The 27,846-nt window shown below is 37.7% G+C and overlaps 1 protein-coding gene across 1 annotated transcript in view; it reads right to left on the reverse strand.

Annotated features, from left to right (window-relative positions):
- PDSS2 (decaprenyl diphosphate synthase subunit 2) overlaps positions 1–27,846 on the reverse strand; it is a 277,537-nt gene that overhangs the window by 13,148 nt on the left and 236,543 nt on the right. The window contains exon 6 of the mRNA XM_027856905.1: positions 26,888–26,920. Coding sequence (XP_027712706.1) covers positions 26,888–26,920 — 33 coding nt within the window. The remainder of the gene's footprint in view (positions 1–26,887; positions 26,921–27,846) is intronic.

Raw genomic sequence — 27,846 nt, forward strand, 5'->3', positions numbered from 1 at the left:
CATTTCAAATATGCGTAAGTTTCAGTTACACAATATTAATCTTCTGATTTGTCTAGCAACCCAATTCTTTATGAAAAGCACTCTTCTATGCATGTGTGTTCATATGTATATATATATGTATATGTGTGTGTATATATATATATATGTATATGAAAATGTATATGTGTGTGTGTATGTGTGCCCTAATGCCAACTAAATATCAGATGGATGCTGGCTCAAAGAAAGCCCCTTTGTTACAAAACTAAAAACTTACAAAGGAAATGGCATTTTTAATTGCAAACAAGAACTGGTGGTGAATTTACACTAATAACAAAGATAACACCATCTATAGTATAAAAAGGTGATATCACAAAAGGCACTCTGGACTAGGAAGGCATGCACTTTGAGTTGCTTCTTCAGTAGTAGCTACAGACTTGTATTTTTCTATACATATTTTCATCTTGTTCTCTACATAACGACAAAGGACAAACATTGGCCGGAGAAGCAGTCTGTGACCTTGGCACAAAGCTGTCTCTAAGAGGGCTGGAACTCATGACCTTGGTTTCATTAGTCCAGTGATGGAACAAACTGGGCTAACTGGCCAATGACACACACTGGAAAAAACAAAAAATAACTTCAACATCCTATATTACCAATGGAAATTCGAGGGAGCTCCCAATTTTTGATTCATCAGAAAACTCTGATTATTGGTTTCTCTTCCACCCAATCTCTTTCCGATGCTGCTGCTAGTCAGCTCTCCTCACCTACAACATGACTTCGTAAAAGGTCAAACTGATCTCGGGGGCCCAACGCTCCACATCAGGATACAGCTAGCTGAAAATGCCAAGCATCACATATGGTCTCTCTTCCTCTTGTTGCTCTAACCCTGACGCCTGTTCATATTACAAATGGCAGGCCAGTTTGAGCTTTATTTTCCAATGTAAACCCTAGGGCACAAACTTTAAAGTTAAACCCAATTAACCCACTGAGTAATGGGGGTAAGCGTAGCATCACCTGAAATAAATTATGTTTGATTCCCCTGTCAAAGGATTCAATTAAGGGAATTAACTAAGGGAAAAGAAGACATAAAGTATTTAATATGAAGTACATTATTACTTAATGTTCATTAAGTATGTCCTGAGTGATACGTGCTTCTGTTAACATAAATGATGGGTCTTGGCTGCAGAAGAGATAAGCAAGCTTAAAAGACACAAGCCAGGGACAAATAAAAGGAATTCAATCCCAACAAAACTTTGACTTTTTATTTGTGATTTTTAAAGAGGTTTTCTCTCTGTGTCTTTCTCATTCTTCTCAGGGATAGGTAAGTTGGTGTACTGAACAGAGCATTGGACTTGGAATCAGAAGACCTGGAATTGGGTCCCCACCACTGTTTTCTCCTCTCTGGACTTCAGCCTGCCATCACTGACTGCCAACCTCCATTGTTAGTGATGTACTGCTATTCTCTGCTCACCTGAACAGACATGGTCCTGCTTCTCACTTCGGGGACCTTCCTAGTCTGCCTAATCTCTGTCCATGGGGATAACTGAGCAAGAGAGCCACAGGAAAGCTTATTTGTCTAATAAAGAGGACAGTGGAAACAGACTGTTACTTCCTGGAGGTTGACCAAAACTGGACCTACTTATGGGCAGTGAGGTGGCACAATGTCTGATAAAAGCACCACTCCTGGAGTCAGCAAAACTTGAATTCAGATCTGATCTCAGCATTTACTCAGATATTACTGTGACCTTGGGCAAGTCACTTCTGTTTGTCTCAGTTTCCATAATAGTAAAATGGAGATAATAACAGTATCTACCTAAGTGGCACAGAGGATAGAATGCCTAGAGTCAGAAAGATTCATCTTGGTCAGTTCAAACCTGGCCTCAGACACTGACTAGCTTCTGTGACCCTGGGCAAGTCACTTAACCCTATCTGCCCCAGTATCCTCATCTCTAAAACTAGCTGGAGAAGGACCGCTCCAGTATATTTGCCAAGAAAAACCCAAATGGGTTCACAAAGAGTTGGACGTGACTGGAAATGACTGAACAGCAGCAACAACAAAACCTCCCAGGGCTGTTGTGAGGAACAAATTAGATAACAATGTAAAGCACTTAGCACTGTTCCTGGCACAGAGTAGGTGTCACAAAATGTTAGGTGTCATCATCATCATTATTATTATTACTACTTTATTCAGTTGTGCCCCCCAAGGCCAGCATTTGGAAATACTGGGGACATATTGAAAGCCTTACATTCCTGAAATATAATAAAATATAAATAATAAGATATAGCCTCCTTATGTATAATAAAATATAAATAACATTTAAATATAATTATATTTATATTATATATAATAAAATACAGCCTCCTTAGGCTATATATTGGGACCTAGATGGGTTGATCACAGCTAAATTTGTCAGGTCTGTAAGTTTTCTGCCATTCCCAGTCTTTTTGAGATGTGCTATGTTCTTTGTTATTGCAATGCAACAAATATTTCTTAAGTGGAAGCAGGGTACTAGGTTAAATTGGGGCTGAACAGATGAGTAAGACAAGTGTTGCCCTCAAGGAGGTTAAGACCTAGAGTAAGGAAGACAGGTTATATACACGAATACTAAGACAAAACACATTATTACATGCAGAGAAGCAGTACAAACACCAATGCTATGAGAAATCCGAAGAGGGGAAAATGAATTCAACCTGAAAGATCACAGAAACCATCAGAACTAGGCCAGAAACTGACATTCTTAGTAACGCTTAAGAGGACCAGGAACAATATACTTCCTGGCATGGATGTCTACATATCAATATAGGAAAAGGAATAAAATGAATTTAAAGTCTATCACAAGGATGTAAATGTTATGTCAGGTATCTTATAAATTAGAGAGACAGTATTCATGGCTCACACATGGCGATGGAAAGGTACACATGGTATAATAAAAGAGGTCCATCTCATAGAAGATAAGGAGAATAAACACTGCAAGCCAGAAAGGTCTATGATGGTACATAAATTCTGAAACTAAAGGTAAAGCACGATGGACAGCATTTGGGTGAGAATGAAGAGGAAAGAAACAGAAGTGACATTATTGAGGGAATAGTGCACAGGTCATGTAATACATAAATTCCACATGGTTCACAAACATTTTAAAAAGGAAACGTAAAAAAGGTTGGAATAAAATACAGTAATATTCATCTCAATTGTATAAAGGGGAGAGATACGTTTTTACGTCCTGCACATTTTTTTTTCCTTAGAAATAAATCTAGAACAAAAGAATGGATTCAATTGTGATAACAACTTAGGAGGCACAGAATTCTACATATGGAGACAAGAAGACCAGAGTTTGAATCTTGCCTTAGACAATTATTGCCTATGTGAGGTTAAGGGGGTTAGGTGACTAGAGGTTAAGTGACTTAACCTTTGTCTGCTTCAGTTTCCTTATCTGTAAAATGAGAATAGCAGTATTTATCTCATAGGCTTGTTGTGAGGATCAAATGAGAGAACTATGTAAAGTGCTTTGCAAATCTTAAAATATTACGTAAATGCTTGCTATGATTATTAAAACCCATAATAAAAATACAATGAAGCTAAAAGCAGCAGGGAAAAATTATTTGTGGTAAAACAACTGAAAACTTGACATTTAAAATATGCAAAGAACTAATGTAAATAATTCAAAAGAAACATCAGCCCCTGATGGATACATTATAAATGAACAGGGACATTTTATAAAATTTTTGAGTTACATATAATTACTTGAAAAAAATAAGATAATTTAACCAAAGAAACGCAAAGGAAAACAACTCTGAGGCACCGCCCTATATTTATCAAACGAAGAAAAATTTACAAAAAGAACTAAGCTCAATGCTTCTGGCATTTTAGAGAAAAAGGTACTTATACAATGCAGACTAGTGGCATCTTTTGATAGGAATATGGTAGTACACTGTAAGAGTTATTAAAAAAATCATGTTCTTTAATCCAATAATTCCACAAATAGGAACATGCTCTAAAATATTATCAGAAAGAAAAAAGAGCTCTTGGTTCAATCATATTATATGCAACCATGGAAAAATGGAAACCTTAATTTCTGGCACCTGGATAATAGCTAAATAAACTATGGTATAACAAGGTAACAGAATATAATGCAATTAAGAACAAATGTGAGAAATATAAAGAAATATTAAAAAATAGAATAATGTGAATTAAAGCAAGCAGAACTGGACAGTAATCACACTGTAACTATATAAAAGGTAACTAAATACACAAATGTAGGTAGATGGACAAAAGCAACAGAAGGGGACACAGAGGGAGCAAATTGTCCATTGTTAATTATAAATATGCACATATAAACATATATACATACATATGCATGTGGAAAGTTATTTTTCAAATAGTTAAACTGTTGCAAATGTAAGTTTAATTGGTTTTATTATTTAAAGATAATAAGTTACTTTAAAAAACCCTAATGTTGCTTTGTAGGGACTTCTTCAGATAGGCTCAGTTTTTTGTTTCTGTTTTTTACAGTTTTTTCCTTTTTTCAGGCAATTGGGGTTAAGTGACTTGCCCAGGGTCACACAGCTAGTAAGTGTCAAGTGTTTGGTCTGAGGCCGAATTTGAACTCAGGTCTTCCTGACTTCAGGTCAGGGGCTCTATCCACTGCGCCACCTAGCAGCCCCTGGATAGGCTCAGTTTTATAAAATACACATAAAAATGAAGAAACAGAGAAAAAGTAGGAATGACTACAAAAGAATGATACAAATCTGTTAAAAAATAACAACGACAAACCAGTATCAGGATTTTTTGTTGTTGTTCAGTCATTTCAGGTATGTCTGACTCTCTGTGACCTCATTTGGGGTTTTCTTGGCAGAGCGTTTTCCATTGCCTTCTCCAGCTTATTTAAGAGAAGAGGAAAGAGGGAAACAGAGTTAAGTGACTTGCCCACGGTGGCGCAGCCAGTGAGTGACGTCAGATTTGAATTCAGGTAGAGGAATCTTCCTGACTCCTGGCCCGACGCTCTATCCACTGCACTACCTAGCTAGTGGTAATATCATGTATCATGATACTACTAGTATCATGACAGCAAAAGGTAGAAAGAACTGAGGTTCATGAAAACTGGTTAGGACAAGAAGAATGCTAAGGACAAAGCAATGTCCAGAATAGGAAACTCTATGAATGAAGAGAATTAGTGTTGGTGGGAAACAGGATAATATTAACAGATGACAAGAATCAACAAAACAACTCAATTTCTATTTTGCTTTTGTCTTCTCCAAGTAGAAGACTGCTTTTCAAAATGGAAACTAGATAACAAGCATCTTTTAAGAGAGAAGTGAAACAGTTTCAGAGAGAAGACCTACCTATATTATATGAATTTAAGACTCTGGGCCTAAAATAATTACATCCTATGGTATGAGAAAATTATGTCGATATGATTAAAGAATCACTGTAAGGATCACAAGATAATTTATGTAGAGCTGGAAGGGACCTTAGTTCATTTAGTCCAATCTCCTTATTTTAAAATGGGGAAATAGAGACTGGGAGATGTGGGACTTGAGTCTACATCCTCTGAATCACTTTAATGCTTTCTCCTACACCATCCCTCATCACTTGGGGTCTTTCAAACAAAAGCTTGAGGCAACGGCATCTTTTTCAGGTAAGGGTTGGAGTAGCACCAGATGTTCACTGAGGTCCAGACCTTACAACTGTTTTTCTGTGATTCTCTCAAAGCCAAGGGAAGGTTGGACGACAGAACTCGGGATTTTATAGAGCAGATGCTTGGGATGACAGACGGTATCTTTCTAACTGAGAGATTCTGTGATTCTAAGGTCAAATGACTAGTCCAAGGTGACAGACAGCTGAGATGGTAATCTTTTGCAAAATCACGGATAGCCAAGTATGGTTGTACACATGTGTAATTTTTGCTATTGGGTGGGTTGAGGCTGGTGGATTGCTTGAGTCTGGGAGTTCTGAGCTGTAGTGGGCTAAGCTGATCAGGTGTCTATACTAAGTATGAAACTAATATGGTGCTCCTCCGAGAGCTGAAGGCCACCACACTACCAAATGAACATTTGAGTTACATCAGGTCAGAAAAATGGAAGAGGTTACAAATCCCATTAATAGTGGAATCAGGCCTGTAAGTGGCTGCTGTACTTCCATTCCAGGTGAGATAGGGAGACTCTATCTGCTACCCTGCCCCGCCTTCGCCCCCACCACCCATGCCAGAAAACTAAAGATAGGCAAGAGTTGGACCCATAGATTTGATGCCAATTCCATGGAAAATTCTAGAATGGGTTATTAGTAATAATATTATGTACCAGGAACATTACAAATATTATGCCATCTGATCTTCACAACAACTCTGGGAGGTAGGTGCTATTGATATCCTCATTTTACCATTGAGGAAACTAAGGCAAATGAGGTTAAGTGACTTGCCCAAGGTCACAGAGCTAGTAGGTGTCTGAAGCTATATTTGAATTTGGGTTTGCCTGACTCTAGGGCCAGTGCTCTATCCATTGCACCACCTAGCTGACTCTGGATTATAAAACAGGTTTATAAATACTAAGAAAAGGAAAGAATGAGTTTTTAGGGTAAGTATGTTTCACTAGAAATAAGTTTACCTAAATTAACTAAATTTTTGGATAAGGTAACCAAACTAAAAAGGAAAAAGCCATAGACATTAGAATATCTTAATTTCAGCAAGGTATTCAACTAAGTTTCTCTCTCTCTCTCTTTTAAATAAAATACCATATTTTTATAATTTATCATAGTTTTTTTTTCTATTTTCTAAATCTAAGTTTCTCTTAATATACACATAGATAAGATTGATAAATAAGGATTGTGCACCACATTTTAAGAGAAACATTGATAACCAGAATATATCTAGAGAAGAGCGACCAGTGTTAACAAAACATTTGAAAACCAACTTAGCTGAAGAAGAGTTAAAGGAATTGAGGCTATTTACCTGGAGATGACTTATGAGGGAAATAATAGTTATCATCAATTATCCGAAGGCTGTTATGTGGAATGACTGAGATAAAGTTGTTTCAACAGGAGGGAAGGAATGAAGAAGCATACTTTAGCTTCATGTAAGAAAGAATGAACAACTACTGCTGGTCAGAAATGGAATGAGCTCATACGACTTAGAGCTGGAAGAGTGCTTAAAGATTACTTCATCTAAGCTCCCTCATTACACAAATGAAAAACCTGAGGCCCAAGGAAGTTTGTTAGTCATTTGCTCAAGGTCATATAGGTATTAGGGTAGCCAGGGGGTGCAAGTTGAAAGTGCTGGGCCTACAGTCAGGAAGACTCATCTTTCTGAGTTCAAATATGGCCTCAGATACTTACTAATTGTGTGACACTAGGCAAGTCACTGTTTGCTTCAGTTTCCTTATCTATAAAATGAGCTGGAGAAGGAAATGGCAAACCACTCCAGTATCTTTGCCATTAAAACCCTAAATGTGGTCATGAAAAGCTGTACACACTAGAAAAGGACTGAAAAAACAATACGGGTATTAAATGACCAAAATTTGAACCCAGGTGTTCTTTTAGCAAAAATATGCTGTATTATATGAACCTGGATAAAGAAACACAAGAAGGGCCATGTTTCTTAATGTACTTCTTTTTTCATTATTAAACAATGACTGAAATAGAGCAAAAAAATTTATTAGAGAAGAGAATGCACATGTAATGATACCCTTTGGACTGTTTCACCAAGAACTTTTAGTTCATACAGTGGTCCCCTTTTGCATAAAGGATAAAAGACAAATTCCTTAACCTAGAATTTAAGGTTCTCCACAATCTGGTGTCAAACTATTGTTCATAATCTAGCCTTATTTCATGCTGCTACTTTATGCACCGTGTCTCCGGAAATTAGATCAATAGTTGTTCCTGAGCTGTATGCCTGCCTCTGGATATTTGTGGTCATGCCCTATTCCTGGAAAGCACTCTCTTCATATGTTCAATTGCTGGAGTCTTTCTTGTCATTCAAGGGTCATTTCAGGAGCTACCTGCTCCATGAAATCACGCACGATCAATCCTTCCCACCCCAAGTTGAAAATGATTACTCCATCAAGTTTTACCCCTGTATCTCTTTGTTATAATATCATATCCTGCTTTGTTGTGTACTAATTGTATTCCTGTCATTGTACCGTAAACTCCTTAAGGCCTGAGATTATGTGTTATTTTATCGCTGTACCCTTAGAACCCAGCACAGGGGCTTGCTGGGAGGTCTTTAATTGGAGAGAGTAAATTGAATATAAAGAATGGGAAAATGGAATTTTATTTTGCTTATTAATGTAACTGACATCAATCAATAAACATGGATTTGAATGCCCATTCTGTGCCAGGCATCATGATGCTAAGTACTCATGATACAGATGGAAATGAAGTAGTCCCTGAGCTCAAGGAGCCTTCTATCGGGAAAGGTCATATGAACATATATAGGTATAGAGAAAGATATAGACAAAGTAGCCTAGGATAATAGTAATGTTGTTGTTCAGTCATTCAGTTGTATCTGACTCTTCACGAGCCTGTGGACCTTACTGTCCAGGGGGTCTTCTTAGCAAAGATACCGGAGTGGTTTGCCATTTCCTGCTCCAGTGGATTAAGGCAAAACAGAGGTTAAGTGATTTGCCCAGGGTGGCACAGCTAGTTATTATTTGAGGCTGCATTTGAACTCAGGTCTTCCTGACACCAGGCCAAGAGAGCAAGCCTATAGTAACTGGAACATTCTCAGAGACAGCATATCCAACCACAACTATCTTGCCCTCTGAGTATTATCTAGTTGTGCTGACATTTTTTTTCTTCCCCCTTCCTGGAGGTGACGGGTCCACAGGTGTTACATTTTGCACACATTTTCTGAATACATGGATCAGCTGGGCTGACCACCCCCCCCCAACCCCGATCCTTAGGCATTAGTGAGAAGAGGGGTGCAGGGCAAAAGAGGGGAGGGCTGGGGTGGCAGAAGTGGTTAAAGGAAGGAAAAAATGGGGCATGGGAGGCGAGAGAAGGGAAAGGGAAGGGGATGAGGTGCATCTTGCCCTGCCTGTGGCCCCCTCTCCTAACTCCAGAGAACAGGGGACTCCCTTACCTCCACCTCTTGAAACCCCTACTTTCCTTCAAGACCCAGCTCAAGCACAGCCTTCTACAGAAGGACTTTTCTGGTTCCCCCCACCCCCCTACCCCCTAACTGCCAATGCTTTACTTCTGACTCAGCTAGGTGGCACGGGCTCGCTCTCTGTAGAAGCGCACCGAGTCTCAGAACACTGAAAGGACAACATGCTTGCAGGGTGGTCCACAGTAGTAGATAACATTTCAGCTGCCTCAAGCTTGGTCCCCGTAAAAGCTAATCTTGTTTGAGAAAACTCAGACCTCTCCTTTTGCTCGTGTTCCATGAGAAATAAAGGTGAACTGAGGGACGCACACAAAAAAGAGGTGCAGCTGAGGAAAGAGAGCATCCTAGGAGTGGGGGACAAGCCAGTGCAAAGGAACCTAAATGAGAAATGGGAGTGCTATGTGAAGAGAATAGTAAGCAGGCCAGTCCCACAGTATGAAGAAGAGTAATGTGTAAGGGGTCAGATTGTGAAGAGCTTTGAATGTCAAGCACAAGAGTTAATATTTGATCCTCGAGGTAATAGGAAGCCAATGGAGTTTATTGAGTAGGGGAATGACAGTCAGAATTGCACTTTAGCAAAACAGGTGGCTGGATGGAGGATGGACTGCAGTGAGACAAGACTGGAGGCAGACAGACCATTAGGCTATTTCAACAATCTAGGTGAGAGCTGAGGAAAGCCTGAACTAAACTGGTGGTTTTGTGAGTGGAGAGAATGTGTAATATATGAGACATGCTGTGGAGACAGAAACAACATTTATATATCTCCTTATTGTCTACAAAGCCGTGTACATATATAAACTCATTTAAGTTTCACATCAAAGATAGGTACTTAACGTGGCATTATCATTCCTGTTTTCTGGATGAGGAAACTGAGACTCAGAAAGGTGAAGTGACAAACTGCTCAAAGTAAAAAATTTTGTCTAAAACCATGCTTAAGGAGAAGTGCTAAAAGTTTGAAGTCCTCATTGGATTAATTACAAGTACCATATAGACTTTTCAGTGAGTTTGGGACAGTGCCATGTGGTTCCAGAATAAGCGCCAATAGAAATCAATGGAATATTTTCACATTTTCTGCTAGGAAAAAAAAAAAAGCCATGAAAATCTGTGCTGATTAAAAAGATTATTCTCTGTTTTTTAAAAAAGATTCAGATATGATCACATTCACTAGAATTTTACAATATATTTTACTTTTATGAACATTTTCAATCAGTAATTATGCCTTCTGCCCTTATAGCTGAAATTTCAAATAACAAGATCAAAGTCTTATTGAATGTCAGTATTGTAAATCAAGGGTATTACTTGATCACTATGTTTAAAGTGAACCAAAAGATAGAAAACTGCTGAACTCAAAATACTACTTATGCCTATTTTTTTGCAATTAGATACCTTAATTTTTTTCTGTAAATCATAAAATTATCTAAATTTATGTAATATCTATGATTTGTTTAGAATTTAAAACAGATGCCATTTATTTGTTTAAGGAACAGATAACCTGGAACCAAATTATTATTCTATGTGGGTGAAAGAGTTCTGCAAAATTCAATTCAAATATTTATTTAATACCTAGTGTGTACAAGGAGGGGCAGCTAGATGGCTCAGTGGATAAAGTGCTGAGCCTAGCTAGAATCATGAAGACTTGAGGTTGAATCTGGCCTTAGATATTTACTAGCTATGTGACTTTGGGCAAGTCACTAAACCTCTGTTTGCCTTTATCCACTGGTGAAGGAAATGGCAAACCATTCCAGTGTCCCTGCCAAGAAAACCCCATGGACGGTAGGGTGCATGGGATCATGAAGAGACAGATACGATTAACAAATGAGCAACACACGTACAGGGACTGGCAATGCTGGTTCTCACTGAAACTCTGCAGGATGGCAGAGTAACTCAATATGTGCTAGGAACTGGGCCTTGAAGGGGAAACTTCGATGGACAGAGATAGGGAGATCACTTCTGGAGTGCTGCATTGACTTGTTTTAGAAAGGTACTGACAAAATAGAGTAAGTCCAGAGGAGGCTGAAACTATGTCATGTGGGTGTCAGTGAAGGGGCTGGGAAAGGTTAGTTCAGAGAAGACCTGGGGGGGAGGGGGGAGGGACAGACATGATAACTGTTGCCAAATATTTGAAGTGCTGTCATAGGTGAAGAGGAAGGCCTGTTCTGCTCAGCCCCAGGGGTCAGAACTACCTATTTCTTCACTTGGGTTTCACAGTGGCCACTGTACTTCCAGGGCCTAAACCCAAAACTGATTGTTATCTGCTCTGTTTTTCTGACTTGGGCCAGTTTGCCCTTCATAATAGACAGCCTGGTGACCCTGTGCTCCTAGAAGCTCACCATATTTGTGCTGGACTGAGTGTGGACACCTGATCAGATATAGCCAAGCTTACTGATTCATCAGCCTCAGCCTCCCCCAGTAGCAGGGATTACAGATACGCACCAACACGTCTGGTCTGCTAGATGGTTTCTAAGATTACTTTCAGGGCTAAATCCATGATCCTGTGAATTAAATCTAGGACCACACTGAGCTAGAACAGCAACAGACTCTAATAACAAATCAACCATGGTTCTTTTGTGGCAAGAAAAGAATTCTAGGGCTGAGGTATCTTCATGAAAAATGAACATTTTAAAGAAAAGGATCAGGTTATGTTACGTGAATTGATATTACATACCTATGCATAAGCCTTTTCCTTAAGAAACAAAGTCAGAAAAAAAAAAAAGCAGTGGATAAAGTCAGGAGGACCTGAGTTCAAATCCTGCCTCAGACCAAACACTTGACACTTACTAGCTGTGTGACCCTGGGCAAGTCACTTAACCCCAATTGTCTAAAAATAGATAAATAAAATAGCTAAAAAAAAAAACCAAAAAGAAAGAAAGAAATAAAGCCAGCAGCAGGAGCAAGGAAGAGATGGTAAGTGACATGAAATAAGAGAATATTTCTGAAGGACATCTATATAAATGGGCAGGACTAGTCCTCAACAATGCCTTAAAAAGGAAAAAGGCTACAGAGGTATTCCAGTCATCCCTTTGGTTGCACCCTCTGATTAGATAAGTCGCCAGCCTGAGGACAGAAAAGCATGAGGTGCTGAAGGTGTCATTGCTTTAATCTTTTATGGACAGCCACTTTTGAACAGATATCTACCCAGCTGTACAAGTGAAAATGCCCTCAGGTTGTGGATTTAAGGCTTGTCTGTTTAGGTTATGGGATCATAAGATCCTGCATTTAAAGAAGGGAAGGTCTCAGTGGTCATCTAAGTGCAACCCTTCGTTTTACACATAAGGAAACCAAGGCCCAAAAGTTAAAGGACTTGCCCAAGGTCATACAGGTGGTAAGTCGTAGAGTTAGGATTTGAACCCAGGTCCAAATCTAGCACTTTTGACTGTCAGTAGGCAGAATAATGTTGAAAAATTGTTCCTAATGGATATATTTGTTAAACAGCTTTGAGAGGAAAAGCATTATTCAAAGTCAAAGAATAGCATATATTAGTATTTTTAAAAATCACAATACAAACACAATTCAAAAATCACAAGCTGAAGTACCTTTTCATTCAGCAGGTTACTATTATTTCTTTATAAAAGAAACACATCACTGATTATATAATAAGACAAAAGAACATCCCGTTTTCTGAGTAATATACATATAGTCTGTGCCTACATATACATACTAATTTACTCCTTTTAAAAATTATGAAAAATATAACAAATATTATATTTTATAAATATAACAACATAACAATCATATAACAATATATAATTATATAACTTAGTATTATATATTAGATATAATACAATTTGGTAGATATAGATAATATATATTATTATTATATATAAATTATATATAATAATTATATAACAATATATAACAAAGTTATCTAAAATGGTCAAACCTGGACCACAAAAATAAAGTCCTTCAACTGTGTTAGCATCACCTAAACCTTGTCAAGCCATGAAAGGGATAAAATCTCCAAGATAAAGATATCTTATGCAATTTCTACTGAAGCAAGAGCCTTCACAGAGGGCACAATTGAGCTATGCACCACCAAACCTTTAGAGGTTCGAGACTGGGAAAGTTGAATCAATGCATTTTTAACTCTGTAATATGGTGAATTGTTTTTCATCTTTTGACTCTGACCATGAGCCAGCAAATAACTGTGATCTTTCACTGTGACAAAGAGACAAGTTAAAATGATGAAGTGAACTCACACAAACCCCAGTAACCCATGTTGAAGTCTTCTGGCTGCCTTTCTGACTTCAATGATTTCATTTAAAGTTGAAACTACCCAACCACCTTGTCTTTTCAGGAAAGGACTCTGAAAACACTGCCGAGGATCAATATCCTGTCTGGATGTGGTAAGGAGATGGAGTGGAGCTTACAAACACTTCTCAGTAATCATGTAAGGAAATGGCTTCCGATACAGTGACTTAACAAATGAGCTTTCTAAGAGACCAAGCTTCCTGAGATCACAACACTTTAGTAGCAGATAAAGCTAGGCTATACCTATGAGTATTGCTATTTAAGTTTGGGAACCTAAACCTTGTTATTTATCAAAGAATGTTTTTCGCCTTTTTATTTTACTTAGTATCTAACATCCAGACCTTAAAGTTCTCATTTCCTCCTATATTTTTCCTTTTTTCCTCTTCTTTTTCTCAAAAATTTTAATTGTAAGGTCTTATGCTACTCCATTTTTTTTTTTCTGAACAAGTACTCAATAGCATTCCCTTCAGAGCTAGTCCAAACTATTTTTAAAGAACTTCACAGGTCACTTACTACTAGGGGGCATCTAGGCTCTCTTTGCTGCCCGGTGGGTTTCTGACACCACAGACTGGGAGTAATAATTGAATCCAGATATCCTACAGTGTAAAGCATTAACCCACAGAACCAGCCTTGGGGCACCTGGAGTTAGTTTTCCAGACTAGATTCAAAAGACAATTCCAATGAAATTTTTGTTTCAATCAAGGTTGGGAAGAATTAGTTGCAAGGGAGAATACGACAGGAAACTAAAGAGAAAACAAATTTGGTTACTGGGTTAAGGCAATATGTCACAACCACACAACACAAAATATAGCAAACCTTTGTTCAGAATCAAATAATATCTTAATCCACAGCCTAGCTCACAACTGACTTGCTGACAATTTTCAGCTCTTTTGCAGATATCTATGCATCTAAAGTAGGGGTGTGAGTGTATGGGCAGGGAAGAAGTCACAAATCTGTGATTTGAAAGACTAGGCTAAAGGATGTTATTTCCTGTCAATGTTATTCCTATGACCAGATAATTTCTCATTTAATACTATGAACTAGGGATCAATAATTGTGGAATATATGCCTTTAAAAATCACTGGCATGGTTTCTGGTAGTTCTGTTTAACAATCAGATGTAAGTGGTGTCAATATTTGAGGTTATCTGAATGGGTAATGGGAGTGGAAATCATATAAGATATAGAAATCTCAATGATACTAGTTCTGGAGTTGATATTATTTAATATTTTAATTTCTGACTTGGTTGGAGGAATTTGAGAGCACACTCATTTACTGATACCATTGGGGTAAGTTGTTAATATCTCAGAGGATGAGAGGACAATTTAAAATAGTTGTAAAAAATGAGAGAAGGAATAGGGATTAGAGCTATGATTTAATTGGTATGGGGATTCTCGTGTGAAGAAATTTCCTCGACCAATCCAAGTCAGCATTTTCTTTACAACTTAGAGTCTTTGAGAGCTGCCTAAAGCACTTAGAGGTTGAGTGATCTGCCAAGGGTGACACAGCCAGCGTGTGTTACAGGTGGGACTTACACCCCTGCCTTCCTGGTACTTTGGACAGCTCTCTAGCCATTATACTGCCTTCTCCTTAAAGATTAGAGAAAGGACCTATTCAAATAAGATCACGTTCAACAGGCACAAGTGAAAAGCTGTCTACCTAGAGGGAAGACAAACCGCATAGATTCATGATGAGAAACAAATGACTAAAGGACCCCAGAAAAAGACCTGGGGGTTCATAACAATCGAGAGCTTCAATTTAAGAATTCAGTATTAAAATAAGAGTAGTTCTTCTATCATTAGCTTTGTGCAGAGCGTATTTTTTTTAATTGGAAGAATGCAGTTAGATTTTTTTTTTCAGTGTATATTTTTGGTTTAAAAAAAGTATACATGGTGCAGAATCTCTCACACCCCAGTCTCTGAAATAAGTTGGTCAATGATTATTTTTTCTATCATCATTAATGTAACTTTAAAGCAAATTTGAATTCAGAGCAGTATTCCAACCTCCCACTTGGAAATGACTTTTTAAAGAAGATAAAGAAAAAAAACAGCTTCAATCAAAGAATCTTAGAATCAGACAGGATTTTAGAGATATTTTAGTCCAACTACCTCATCTTACACATGAGGAAACTGAGACAGACATGAAATGACTTGACCAAGGGTTGCGTAAAATCTGGTATAATTTACTAAAAAAAGGAAATGTTTTTGGTTTGAATCTGTTATCATATGGTCAAAGGATCATAGATTTACTGCAAGGAGTGTTTTCAAAGACCAGGGGTAAGGAACCTGCAGCCTCGGTGTGGCCTTCTGACTGAGTCCAAGTCTTACAGAACAAATCCTTTTATTTAGGGGATTTATTCTGTGAAGTTTGGATTCAGTCAAAGGGCCACACCTGAGGACCTAGAAGGCCACATGTGGCCCTGAGGTTGCAGGTTTACCACCCCTACCCTAGAGCACTAAATCCAACTCCCTCTTTTTATAAATAAGGAAACTGAGCAACTTGCCTTGGGTTACACAGTTAGTAAGTGAATGGAGTGGGATTCGAAATCAGGCCTTTCTGACTCAAATCAGTGTTCTAGGAGCTAACCAGAATGGCAAGAAACTTTTTTTTTTTGACTCTTAATGAAAACGCAAAACCTCAAAATGGTCCAGAAAATCTAAAACTATTTAACAACAAAAAATAAATGCTTTTTAAAAATATTACTTAGGTCAAGAGTTGGCAAAACCTGGATCTCTTGCTCTGTTCACATCCTACCTATCTTCTTCAGTCCTCTACCTCTCTAACCCTCCACCTAAATCGTTAGCATTTAGATGCTGAAGGGGAAACTCAAGGGGAAAAGGAGGCTTAATTATTTTAAAATTAGACACTTTCAAAAAAAAATCAGAGAGTAAAAATCATAGTTCTCTAACTTCTCCTTTCTGCTTTGTAAAGTAACCTATTGCATTTATACTGGCCTATGAATCCAGAGATCTAGAATCCAATCTCAGTTTTGCCATTAAGCAGTTATGTGCCTCTGAGCAACTTAAATTATCAGGGCTTCAGCTCATCATCTACTAAATGCTCCTTTCCAAATCAGAGGGACATTCTGAAGTCTAGTAAGAAAACAGAAGTTCCTGGTTTAGAGGATAAGACATTAAAATGATGTTTAAAGAGACTACTGGGAAATGGTTAAATTTGGAGGAAAAAACAAAGATATTATGTGGAACATTTTACATGAGAATCTGTTAGGACAAGCTAATATAACATTTCCCTGTGAAATAAAGGACTTGATCAAGAGAAAGATGTGGGGAAAAGAAAATACAGCAACATCTGGTTTCCAGACCATACTGCAACAGCCTCCTAACATATCTGTCTCTCTAACTTCAGCTCCTCTCCTTTTCAATCATTCTTCACCCTGTTGCTAAAGAGATATTTAGGTCAGACCATGGTACGGCCTTGATCAATAGAGAGCTCTGGAGGCTCCCTATCGCCTACAGGATCAAATACCAACTCCTTTGTTTGAGAGGCCCTTCAAAACCTCACTCTAACCTCTCTTTCCAGGATGATTACACTTTAATTCCCTTCATGAACTCTACAGTCCGGCCAAACTGGCTTTCTTGATTCCTCACACATGACATTCCAACTTCCATTTTCATTCTCTGAGAGTTGCTTCTTTGAAGATTAATCATCTTCATTGATTAGAATTCTGAGCTTCCTTCAAGGCTCAAGTCTTGCTTGACACCGTTCCTGATCCCCTGTGTCCCTGCCCAAATCCCCCCGAAACTACCTCATATTTACTTCTATGGCTACTGATAATGTGTTTTTATTGTTTCCAGGTTATTTCACCAGAACTAGCCTTTCTCCCTGAGTCAGGGCCTAGCTGGCTGTCATCGTAAGCCTAAATTCATACATTTCATTCAGACAGAATGATGGAATGTAAGCTCCTTGTGCAATCTGCTTAATTTTTGTCTCTCTATCACCGGAACCTAGCATAGTGTCTGACTCCCAGTAGGCACTGAAAAATACTTGCTGATTGATTTCTTAATGTGCCATCATGAAAGATTTTTCTCTAGAGCTGGCCACCATTATGAGAAGAAAGACTAGACAGGTTATACTTCCTAAGAGAGAGTTCGCATAGCTTTGTTAAAAGCAAATAGGAATAAAGAGGAGCAAAAATTCATGTCTTTGGGCACAAAAACTGACACGAAAACAGTCAGGAGAAAAACTGGCTAGAAAGAAAATTTTTAGTCAGTCATGGGAAAACTGGGAAGAGGTAAATAAGAAAAGATTGAAGAATGGATGTTTGAGTTTGTGTTGAAAAGGAATGGATATAATAATTGAACAGAAAGTTCTTTGAGGAAATTCCTGCTACCAAAGCAGTTCTGCAAGGTCTAGTCTTAGAGAGCTGCTTGGCATACGGGGAGAATAAGTGACTTGCCCAAGGTCACACAGCCTTGGAGGTAGAACTTGAACCCAGATCTTCCTGACTCTCTATGACAATCCATGATGCCTCTCAGACTTCTTTGGTGGTGGGAAAATAATTTTAAATAGGTATATTACATCAATATTTCATATAATAAAAACATGTAAAGATTTTAAAAAAATTTAGAAAGCTCTTTACATAAAATATCTCTTCTGTTCCTCATAATAATCCTATGAGGGAGTGATATAGGTAGGTACTATTATTACCCCTATTTTGTAGATTTCATAGCTAATAAGTGTGGGAGGTAGGATTTACACTCAGTTCTCCCTTAATTCAGTCTCATTTTTTTTTTCATGCCACCCTGCCTCAAGAAACATTACTGTGGGGGCAGCTAAATGGCACAGTGAATAGAGCACTGGCCTTGGAGTCAGGAGGACCTGAGTTTAAATCCGGCCTCAGACACATAACACTTACTAGCTGCGTGACTCTGGGCAAGTCACTTAACCCCAATTGCCTTACCCCCTAAAAAAAGTCATACTGAACTAAACCTCCATAGGAAAATATCCCAAAACAAAACACTTCTCTATAACTTTTATTTTCACTGAAAATTGCCCCCCTCCCCCTTTTTTTAGGATGGAGGAATATAGAAAGTCCATGTAAAGTTAGGATTTTAAATGAAGGCCATTATACCTAATTTGTATTACTCTGGGTCAAAATTAGCAAGGCTATTTATGGCACAACCCTAGGCACTTTGTATGAAGGTACCAAGGCACACAAACTACATACTTTTGGCCTGACAATACTTTGCCATAGCTGAAGACATGGAGCTGCATAGCTATTGAAAAGAAATGAGAATGGGGAGAATGTGTCTCTGTGAGATATATATTTAAACAAGCCATTTTGAATCTGTTGAAAAATGAAAAGATCTAGAAAGTCGAACCATAGGTGCCATGTTTTGCCTGCAGTGGTAAAAATACCATCTGCCTCAGTCTTTTAGCAGTATGCTTATTTCAAGTAACAGTAGGCTAAACTACAGGCATACGCTAGTCTCCAGCTGGTGAAAATACACAGACGTTTGTAGATGTTTTTCAAAGCAAGAGTACTCAACATATTCGTTTTCCTTTAGACATATATATATATGTATATACATGTACATGTATATATATACGTATATATATACCCATAGCAAACCAAGCATGAATTTGGCCTGACATGTTTTTTCCTTAGTCCGAAGAACTGCTTAGGATTCGATAGGTGGCAGTCTTCCCTCTAGGACAGGGCTAAATCAATACTACTCCAACATGGGCTAGAAGGTGATACAAAGCAAGCTTGTTCAAAAGAGAGAGAGAACCCAGGTCTTTAGGCCAGTTATTATAATTAAGATTCCCATAGTACTGCCTGTAAGAGTAGAAATGTTAGCAGCAGGTTTTTGTTCAAATTCAACTCCAATAATTATACTGTGACTAATAAAACTTCCCCTGTAGTTTAAACTGGGTAAGATACTCTTTGCTTTGCATTTAAAAACTCCTGGGTAGTGTTGTCATACACAATTAGACAGCTGCCTTTCCTCAATCCCAGAGGCGGCTGCATTTCAGAAGTGGCTGGAGTGATGCTTGCTTCATCTACCTCGCAGAAGTGTTGAGAGCCTTAATGAATTAATAGTTGTCAAGTGCTTTGATATCCTAGGATGAAAGGCACTATGAAAGTGCAAATCATTCATATCCAGGCTCTCTTTCTGTCTCTCAACATGAACTCAATTAAAAAGTAATTCAATTTCTTCTATGAGTGTCTGAGTAAAGACTACTGTTTTGCTGAATGTGATAGACATTTCCAAGATCCAGCTGAGATTCATGTTGAAATGATCACCCATCCTGATTGTGAGAAAGGGAAAATTACACATAGAGACACACACACAGACACACATACACACCTGTGTGTGTGTGTGTGTGTACATAAGTATATATATGTATCAAATCAAACAAGAATAAAAAGTATTTTCAGTGGTTCTGTGAATTTATTGAATTGATTTTTTTAAGATCAAATGGGCTTTTGTTTAAATATTTAGTGCCTACAAAGATACATCATTCACAGGTCTAAAACTAAAGTACTTTGCTTCAATTCATGCAGTATACAGACATGTTTTTAAATATTTTTTTACAGATAAGAAAATGCTCTTCAATCTATGGAGCACCACAACTCTATATGTAATGCTCAATCTAACTGTGTAAGTCTGACAAAGGCCATAAAATGACTTCAGGCTATGATATTTATCATCATCAATGGAGAGGCAGGATGGTGCAGTAAACAGAGGGAAGACCTTAGTTAGAGTCAGGAAACCTAGGTTTAAGGGTTGCTTTTGTCACATATTAGCTGTGTGACTAAGGCATGCTTCTTTACCTCTTAGTTCCCCAAGACAAGTCTTTAGACTAAAAGTTGCTGAACCAGCTTCTGACCTCAATGTTCAACTGAAACTGCTTTCTCTAAAGCTTTCAATGGTTTCTTGGTAAGAGAATCCAAGAGAATCTCTTAGTAAGAGAAAAGGCCAAATTCTATGGCCCTTTCTAATCCTTATCCTTTGTAGCTTTTGACATTATCTGTCTTTCTCCATGATACTCTCTCTCCGCTCTTGTTCTTGTCACACTGCTCACTCCTGGTTCTCTTCCTACTCTTCTGACCTTTTCTCAGTTTCCTTCATTGGGTCTTCATTCATATCATGTCTGTTAGCCGTGAGTGTTCCCAAGGCTCAGTTCTCGATCCTATCAGCATTGAGGGATTCAACTATCATCTGTCTGCAGGTAATTCACAGATCTATTTGTCCAGGCCTAAGTTCTCTACTGACCTCCATTTTTGCATCTCTAACTACCTATTAGACATCTTGACTGGATGTTTCACAGACATCTTAAACTCAACTTGTCCAAAACTGACCTCATCCTTCAAACCTTCCCTCTTCCTAAATTTCTTATTACTGCCAAGGGTACTAGCATCCTCCCAGTCACCCAGGCTTGCAACTTGGGTTTCATCTTCAACTCCTCATTCTCTTTCACTCTATATATCAAATTAGTTATCAAGTCTTGTCATTTTTACCATCATACCAGCTCTCCACTCACATAGCTGCCTCCCAGGTGGAAGCCCCCATTACTTCCAACCTGAACTACTGACATAGCCTGCTGTTTCCTCTTCTTCCTCAAGTCTCTCCTCACTCCAGTCTACTTAGCTATCACAGGTATTTTTCTAAAGCACGAATCTGACCATGTTACCCTCCCTATTTAATAAACTCCAGTGGCTTCCCATTACTTAGAGGATCAAATATAAAAGCCTTGGTTTGGCTTTTGAAGCCTTTCATAATCTGGCCCTTTCTACCTTTCTTCCTTTTATAACTTACTCCCCTCTACATACTCTACAATTCAATGACACTAACCTTCTTGCTGCCCCTTGAATAACATACTCCATCTGTGGACTCCTTGAATTTTCACTGGCTGTCCCCCAAGCCTGGAATGCTTTCTCTCCTCATCTCCATATCCTGGCCTCCCTAGCTTTCTTCAAGTCTCAGCTAAAGTCCTTTGTTCTGCAAGGATTCTTTTCTAGTCCTCCCTATTCCTAGTTTCTCTCCTCTGAAATTACCTTTACTTTAGTGTGTATTGTTCCTATGTAGTTGTTTGCATGTTATCTCCCCTCCACTTAGATTACAGTTTCCTAGAAAGAAGGAACTTTTTTTTTTTTTGCTTTTCTTAAGTGTCTCTAGTGCTTAGCACAGTGCCTAGTACAAAGCAGGCACTTAATACATGCTTACTGACTTAACATCATTGGAAGACACATTAGGAGGCTCCTAACCTGATGAAATCACAGGTCTAGACCAAACAAAAAAGTTGTGGGTTCAATTATCATTTCTCTGTAGATGACTCTTAGATCTATATACATAGCCCTGGTCTATTTCCTGACCTTCAGTCCCACATCACCAACAGACCTAATGGACAGAATTTCTCCTAGGCTTTCAAACAGAACTCATTATCTTTTCCTGTAAATCCACCCTTCCTTCTAACCTCCTTATTTCAATTTAGAACACTACCATTCTTCTAGTCATGCAGTTTTGCAATCTAGGAATCATCCTTGACTCCTTTGCAAAGTTCATTCTTTTAAAATTCTGACCTTAGCAAACACTAAATAATATAGGTATTTTCCTATTCATAGTAGAACAGAAAAAAGATTAATACTTAAAACTGCCAATCTCTATTATGAATAACTTATTTTTCTTTTAAAATGTATAATCAACGTAACATGTAACTTTTCAAGGCTGTCCTGCTAGTCTATGATTATTTTTGGCCTTTCCTCTGTTCTCTTCTGTGCATTTAAAAAAATGCTTCAATGAGCCTCCTTTCTTTTCAATTTCTTTTATTTTTGCTCCCCATCCCTATTCTTCCTCTCTTTCCCACCCTACCCCGCAAGGAAAAAAGAAAGAAAAAGAAAATCCTTGTAACCAATATGCATGGTCCAGCAAAACAAATCCCCCCATTCTTCAGCATCTAGGGTCCAATGCCTCTCTCAGGAGGTCATCTCTGACTCTTCGTCTCCCTCATCTCCTTGGCAGTTACTGAGTCTTGTTGATTTGACTTCCACAACATCTTCCACATCCATCTATTTCTCTCTACTCACATCATTATCCTGGTTTTTGCCTATGTTACCTCTCACTTGCGGTGATGCAACAGCTTTCTAATTGGACTCTGTTCTCCTAGCATTTAATACAATGCCCTCTACATAGTAGGAACTTGATATTTATTCAATTGAACAGATAGCCAATGCTATAGAACTGATCAAATCCAATTTTAGCTATAATTTTTTTTCTCATTATCATAAACATTTATTTAGCACGTATAGCATATATAGTTTTGTGGCAGTTGCTTGGAATACAAAGAGATATGAGCCTCTGAAAAGAAGGGACTTAGAATCTGGGGATCTACGTGACTTAGTGGAATGGAGTATAGGACTTGGAGTCAGGAAAACCTGAATCTGAATACTGCCTCAGACACTTACTATCTGTGTGACCCTGAGCAAACCATTTAACCATTCTGGGCCTTGTTTTCTCCATCTGCACAATGTTGATAAGAGTAGTACCTACCTCACAGGGTTGTTGTGAGGATCAAATGAGCTAACATCTACGAGGCACTTTACCAACTTTAAAGTACTATATAAATATCGGGTATTATTATTAGGGAAATATGCCATATATATATAAAAAAGAAAACTGAAAAAAGTCAACAAACACTTATTAGGATTAGTGGGATATGAAGCTAGAAAAGTAGATAAAGAGCACTAAAGTGCCTGGAATTTGTTTAGTAGACAACAGAGAGCTTTTCTTTACTTTAAAGAAAGCAGAGAAATTACATGATCTCTAAAAGAGAACTGACCATCTTTGCCACTAACCTGGTCTATTCTAAACCTCCCTATTTCTGTTGAGGGCACTATCGTTCTTCTCATTCACCTGGGCTGAAAGTTTTGGAGTCATCACAATCTTAACTATCTAAATTGGTTGACAAATCTTGTCAATTGTACCTTCATATCTTTTCTTCCGTTCTCATGGAACCCCTTCTCACCATTCCCATGGCCAACATTCTACTTGATGCCCTCATCTTCTCTTGCCTAGAGTACTGTAATACTCCTTGACTGGTCTCCCAGCTACTCATCTCTCTCTTCTCCAATCCATCCTTTACAGAGGATACAAGATAATCTTTTTGAGGTACAGGTCTGAAGTCATTCCTATGGTTAAATGGTTCCCTACTCCCATTAACATATACATTCAATCAGTCCAATGTTTAAAGTGCTTTCAGAAAGGTAGGTTCTAAGCTACCTTTCCAACTTTCTGTGGTACCATTTATTATACCATATCAACCTCCATTCCAGACAAACTGGAGTGCTAGCTGTTCCTCAAACTCAACAAACCACCCCTTGTATCCATTCAATTGCACAAGCCATCCCCAATACCTGGAAATGCACTCTCCTTCTCAACCTTGCTTTTTTTAAATTTAAAAAAATTTTTTTTTTTTAGTTAACAAGCATTCATTTTATCTCCCTTTCATCCCCCTTCTCCTGAAAAAGAAAAACAAAACCTTTACTAAAACATTCATAATTAAATAAAACAAATTTTTACATTGGTCATATCCAAAAATGCCTTATTGTATATTTAGTGCATCACCACTCTGTCAGGAGGTGGGTGGCATTCTAAATCATGAGTCCTCTGGAATCATGGCTGGTAACTAGATTGCTTAGAGTCCTTTAAAATGTTCATTTTTACAATGTTGTTATTATAGTATAAATTATTCTCCTGACTCTGTTGACTTCACTCTGCATAATTTCATACAAGTCTTTACGGGTTTCTCTGAAACTGTCCCTTTTGTCATTTCTTACAGGGGAACAGTATTCCACTATAATCGTAAAGCATAATTTGTTTGGCCATTACCCTACTGATGGGCACCCCCTTAGTTTTCAGTTCTTTACCACCACAAAAAGAGCTATTACCATATTTTTGTATATACAGAATCTTTTCCTCTTTATTTAATGTCTTTATAGGCCTTCTGGTGGTACTGTTGACTCAAAAGGTATGCACAGTTTGGTGATTTTTTTGGACCAGCCCTGCCTTTCAAAATATGCTCCTTCCTTTAAGGCTCAGTTCTGATACTGATGGTCCTTCATGGAGTTTTTTTCTAACTACTCTAGGAGAAAGTAAATTGTCTTCTAGTACAGAGATTATTCAGTCTGGAGTTTTGCATTCCCAGTGTCTTATACATCAACACTTTTATTTCTCGAAGAATGACTGATTATCATAGAACAATAGAACGTTACAGCTGAAGGAGATCTTAGAAATCACCTAGTCCATTCCTCTTATTTAACTGGAGAAGGAACTGTCTCAGAGAAATGAATTGACTTGTCCGAGGTCAAATAGACTATCCAAATGGCACATGCCTTCTGACTGTTCTACAACTCTTATAAAACAGACCTAAATCTCATTCAGTCTAGGCCATCTCAGAATCAATGGCTCATCACCACACTTCTTTCCAATATTCTTACATGTGCAACATGCTCCCTGAAATGGTTCAGAGAAATGCTTGCATCCTAATATTCTTCATTCGTTAATAATCCAACATCAAATTACATTTCTTCCTTTATAATATCACTGATGGCTGTCATCTTTTCTCCATTTCTACCTGATCATCTTTATACTCGATTATTACAACATTCCTTTTACCACTCTACTATATTCTAGTTCCTATGTCAAATTATTCTTTCTTCCACCCCAGTATACATCACTGCTCAAATATTCAACAGTGGTTCCCCCACTGCTTTCTGAATGAAGAAAAAAATTCTCAGAATACACTATAAGGCTCCTCCAGCTAATCCAAATTACTTTGCATCTCTCATATTATGTCACTTTCCTTTATCTTCTCACCTTTCCTCTCATCTAGTTTTCCTGTTTCTAGTTTTCTGTTTCCTTGTACTTACAGATTCTTACGTCCTTACATATGTGATCGCACACCCCTTAAAAAATGATGTCAATTATGTTCCCATCTCTCTTGATGGCTTTTGGAGTCACACTACCATGAAGTCTTTCTTAATTAAAGAGTGCGAATAATTTTTTCTTGATTTTGTGGCATCAGCACAAAAGAAATAACTTGAAATTCCAAATACAATTTATGTCATCATGTATGACTTTATTCTTGTTGGTACCTAATTTGCTATTTGCTTTCTGTGTGCCCCTGGGTGAAACACTTGGAGCTGCTATAAAGTCTGGACTTTCACTTCTCCCTAGTCTCTAATGATACAGAGCAAAGGCCCTCCAAACTGACGTATAAACCGTGTTCCTATGACTTCTCTCTGGTAAAGGAATTACCCAGTTCCTTCACTCATTCTTTGAGGCATTCACTAAATAAGCATTTTAAGTACCTGCTCTATGTGAAGCACTGTGGTTGGGGAAATACAAAGAAAATTAATATGGTCCCTGTCTTCATGAAACTTACCATCTCGTACAAATACATGACATAGCCTATGGTAAATGTCAGCGTTCCACAACTGGAGCATCATGTTTATGTTCATATTCTTATACCAACGAAATACCTTTTCTTTAAAAACTTTTATTATTGTTATGAATTTAACAAACACAAATATTTTCTTATATGAAGAACAGAAAAAAGGAATCTATCGGATACCATGAATCTCTACTATGTACAACTTGATTTTTATGTTACATTAAATTTGACATGGCAGTGCCAACACTGCCCTGCTTATCTGTGTTCCCTCTGAACTTGCTTCTACTCTCTTGTCTGTATTTTTATAATATTTTATTGATACTCTTTTCTTTCCTATTTTTTTTTGGCATTACTATCCCTACACTTCTTCACCCTTTACAACTCCTCCCCAATGGGAAAAAAAGCCCTCTTTTGTAATAAATAAGAACAGTCAAGCAAAACAAATCCACACATTGGCTGTGCTTAAAAATATACGTCTGGTTCGGCATCTCTAGTCCATTATCTCTCTGTTAGGAGGTAGGAAACATGATTCCTCAGAAGTCGCAGTTTGTTTTCACCTAGATAGAGCTTCTGTCATTTAAACTATCCTTTATAGTGTCACCTATGCACACTGTCTGATGGTGATGACAAAAAGGGAAATATTGTACAGACAGAAAACTGAACTGGAGGGGTCTGGAGACTACTGTGACAATCTTCAAGGTTGATGACCTGCAGATGGGTAACCTCAAGTAAGTAATTTTAACCTCTGAATGAATCTCAGCTTCCTCAAAATGTGGTTAATATCAATTGCCCTGCCCACTTCACTGAGTTGTTCCTATATCAATGTAAAGTATAATTATTACCATTAATATTATTAAAAGATATCTTAAGTTGTAGGCAATATTAATGTCTCTGATAATGTTTAGTAGTCTTATGTAAATTAACATGCTAATGAATGAATAAAAGAATGGAAAAAACACTTAAAATGCTTACTATGTGCCAAGCCTTAAACAGAAAATCTTTAATCTATGATCATGATTCTCTTTCCACATTTCAAAGTTAAGTATGATCAATAATTAAATCTCTCTCTCTAAATATCGATTATATGTTTATATATACATGTAGACAAATACTTACATTGACAAATATCTAAATATAAAATTCACCTACCTTTGAATAGTTTAAGCTTCCTTTTTCTTGAGCCTTAAACGAAAAAAAAACAAAAAAACACATAAATTAAAATTCTGAATAATAGATCATCAAAAACTATGAAGCATGCTTTGCTTCCCAAGGAAAAGAAGCTCAACCACTCGCTTAAAAAAATGTTAAAATGGATTATTTTATGAATCTAATTATTTTCTTTAGGATTCAGAACCAAACACAGTATCTGGGTTAAGTGTTTCTGTGTCTATGAACTTCAGAGTATTTGACTAGAGGATCGCCACAGGAGGAAATACACAGTTTAGATAACTTAAGCATTTCCTAGTGTATAATACACATCAAAAGCATCATAGAAAAACTGAAGTATCCACTTCTGTGTTTATTAAAGCCAGTAGTTACATCCATTTGGCACCTGTAATTCAGCCCAGAACAACTTGTTTATAACTGAAGCTTCAAAGGCATATTTTGGAATGGATTTTCACATGGTACAGACGGAGCAAAAGCTCAGTCACTAATGCTGCAAGGACTGAGCACATGGGGATGAGAGCATCACCCAGTTCTGCCATCTTTCTCTTTTGTCCTAAGAATATGAATAGACACACTTAGCTGGTACTTTAGTGTTTTTGTAGTTCTACTACGAAGTCTGAAGTGTTTTGGTTGAGTCATCCTTAAGTTATTTGCAAACCTCAAGCATTAGCATTCTAAGATACATTCTCAGCTCTCTCCTCCACCCATTCTCTCCAACATTGCTAATACTTTGTTGTATGAAATACCACCACAAAAACATCTAAGGATAATTAATGTCCATCAATTCACAATTACCTTTTGAGAATTCTAAAAGCAGAGAATGAGAGTAAACACTTGGGCATGCCAAGGACAATACTGGTTATCATCAACATCTTAACGTGAGCTGACTTTGATCATGCATATTGTTGGCTCAATCTCACCTGAAAGAGATTCTTTACTTT

This window comes from Vombatus ursinus, unplaced genomic scaffold (genome assembly GCF_900497805.2).
Source record: "Vombatus ursinus unplaced genomic scaffold, bare-nosed wombat genome assembly UNPS02000582.1, whole genome shotgun sequence".
Classification (NCBI taxonomy): domain Eukaryota; kingdom Metazoa; phylum Chordata; class Mammalia; order Diprotodontia; family Vombatidae; genus Vombatus; species Vombatus ursinus.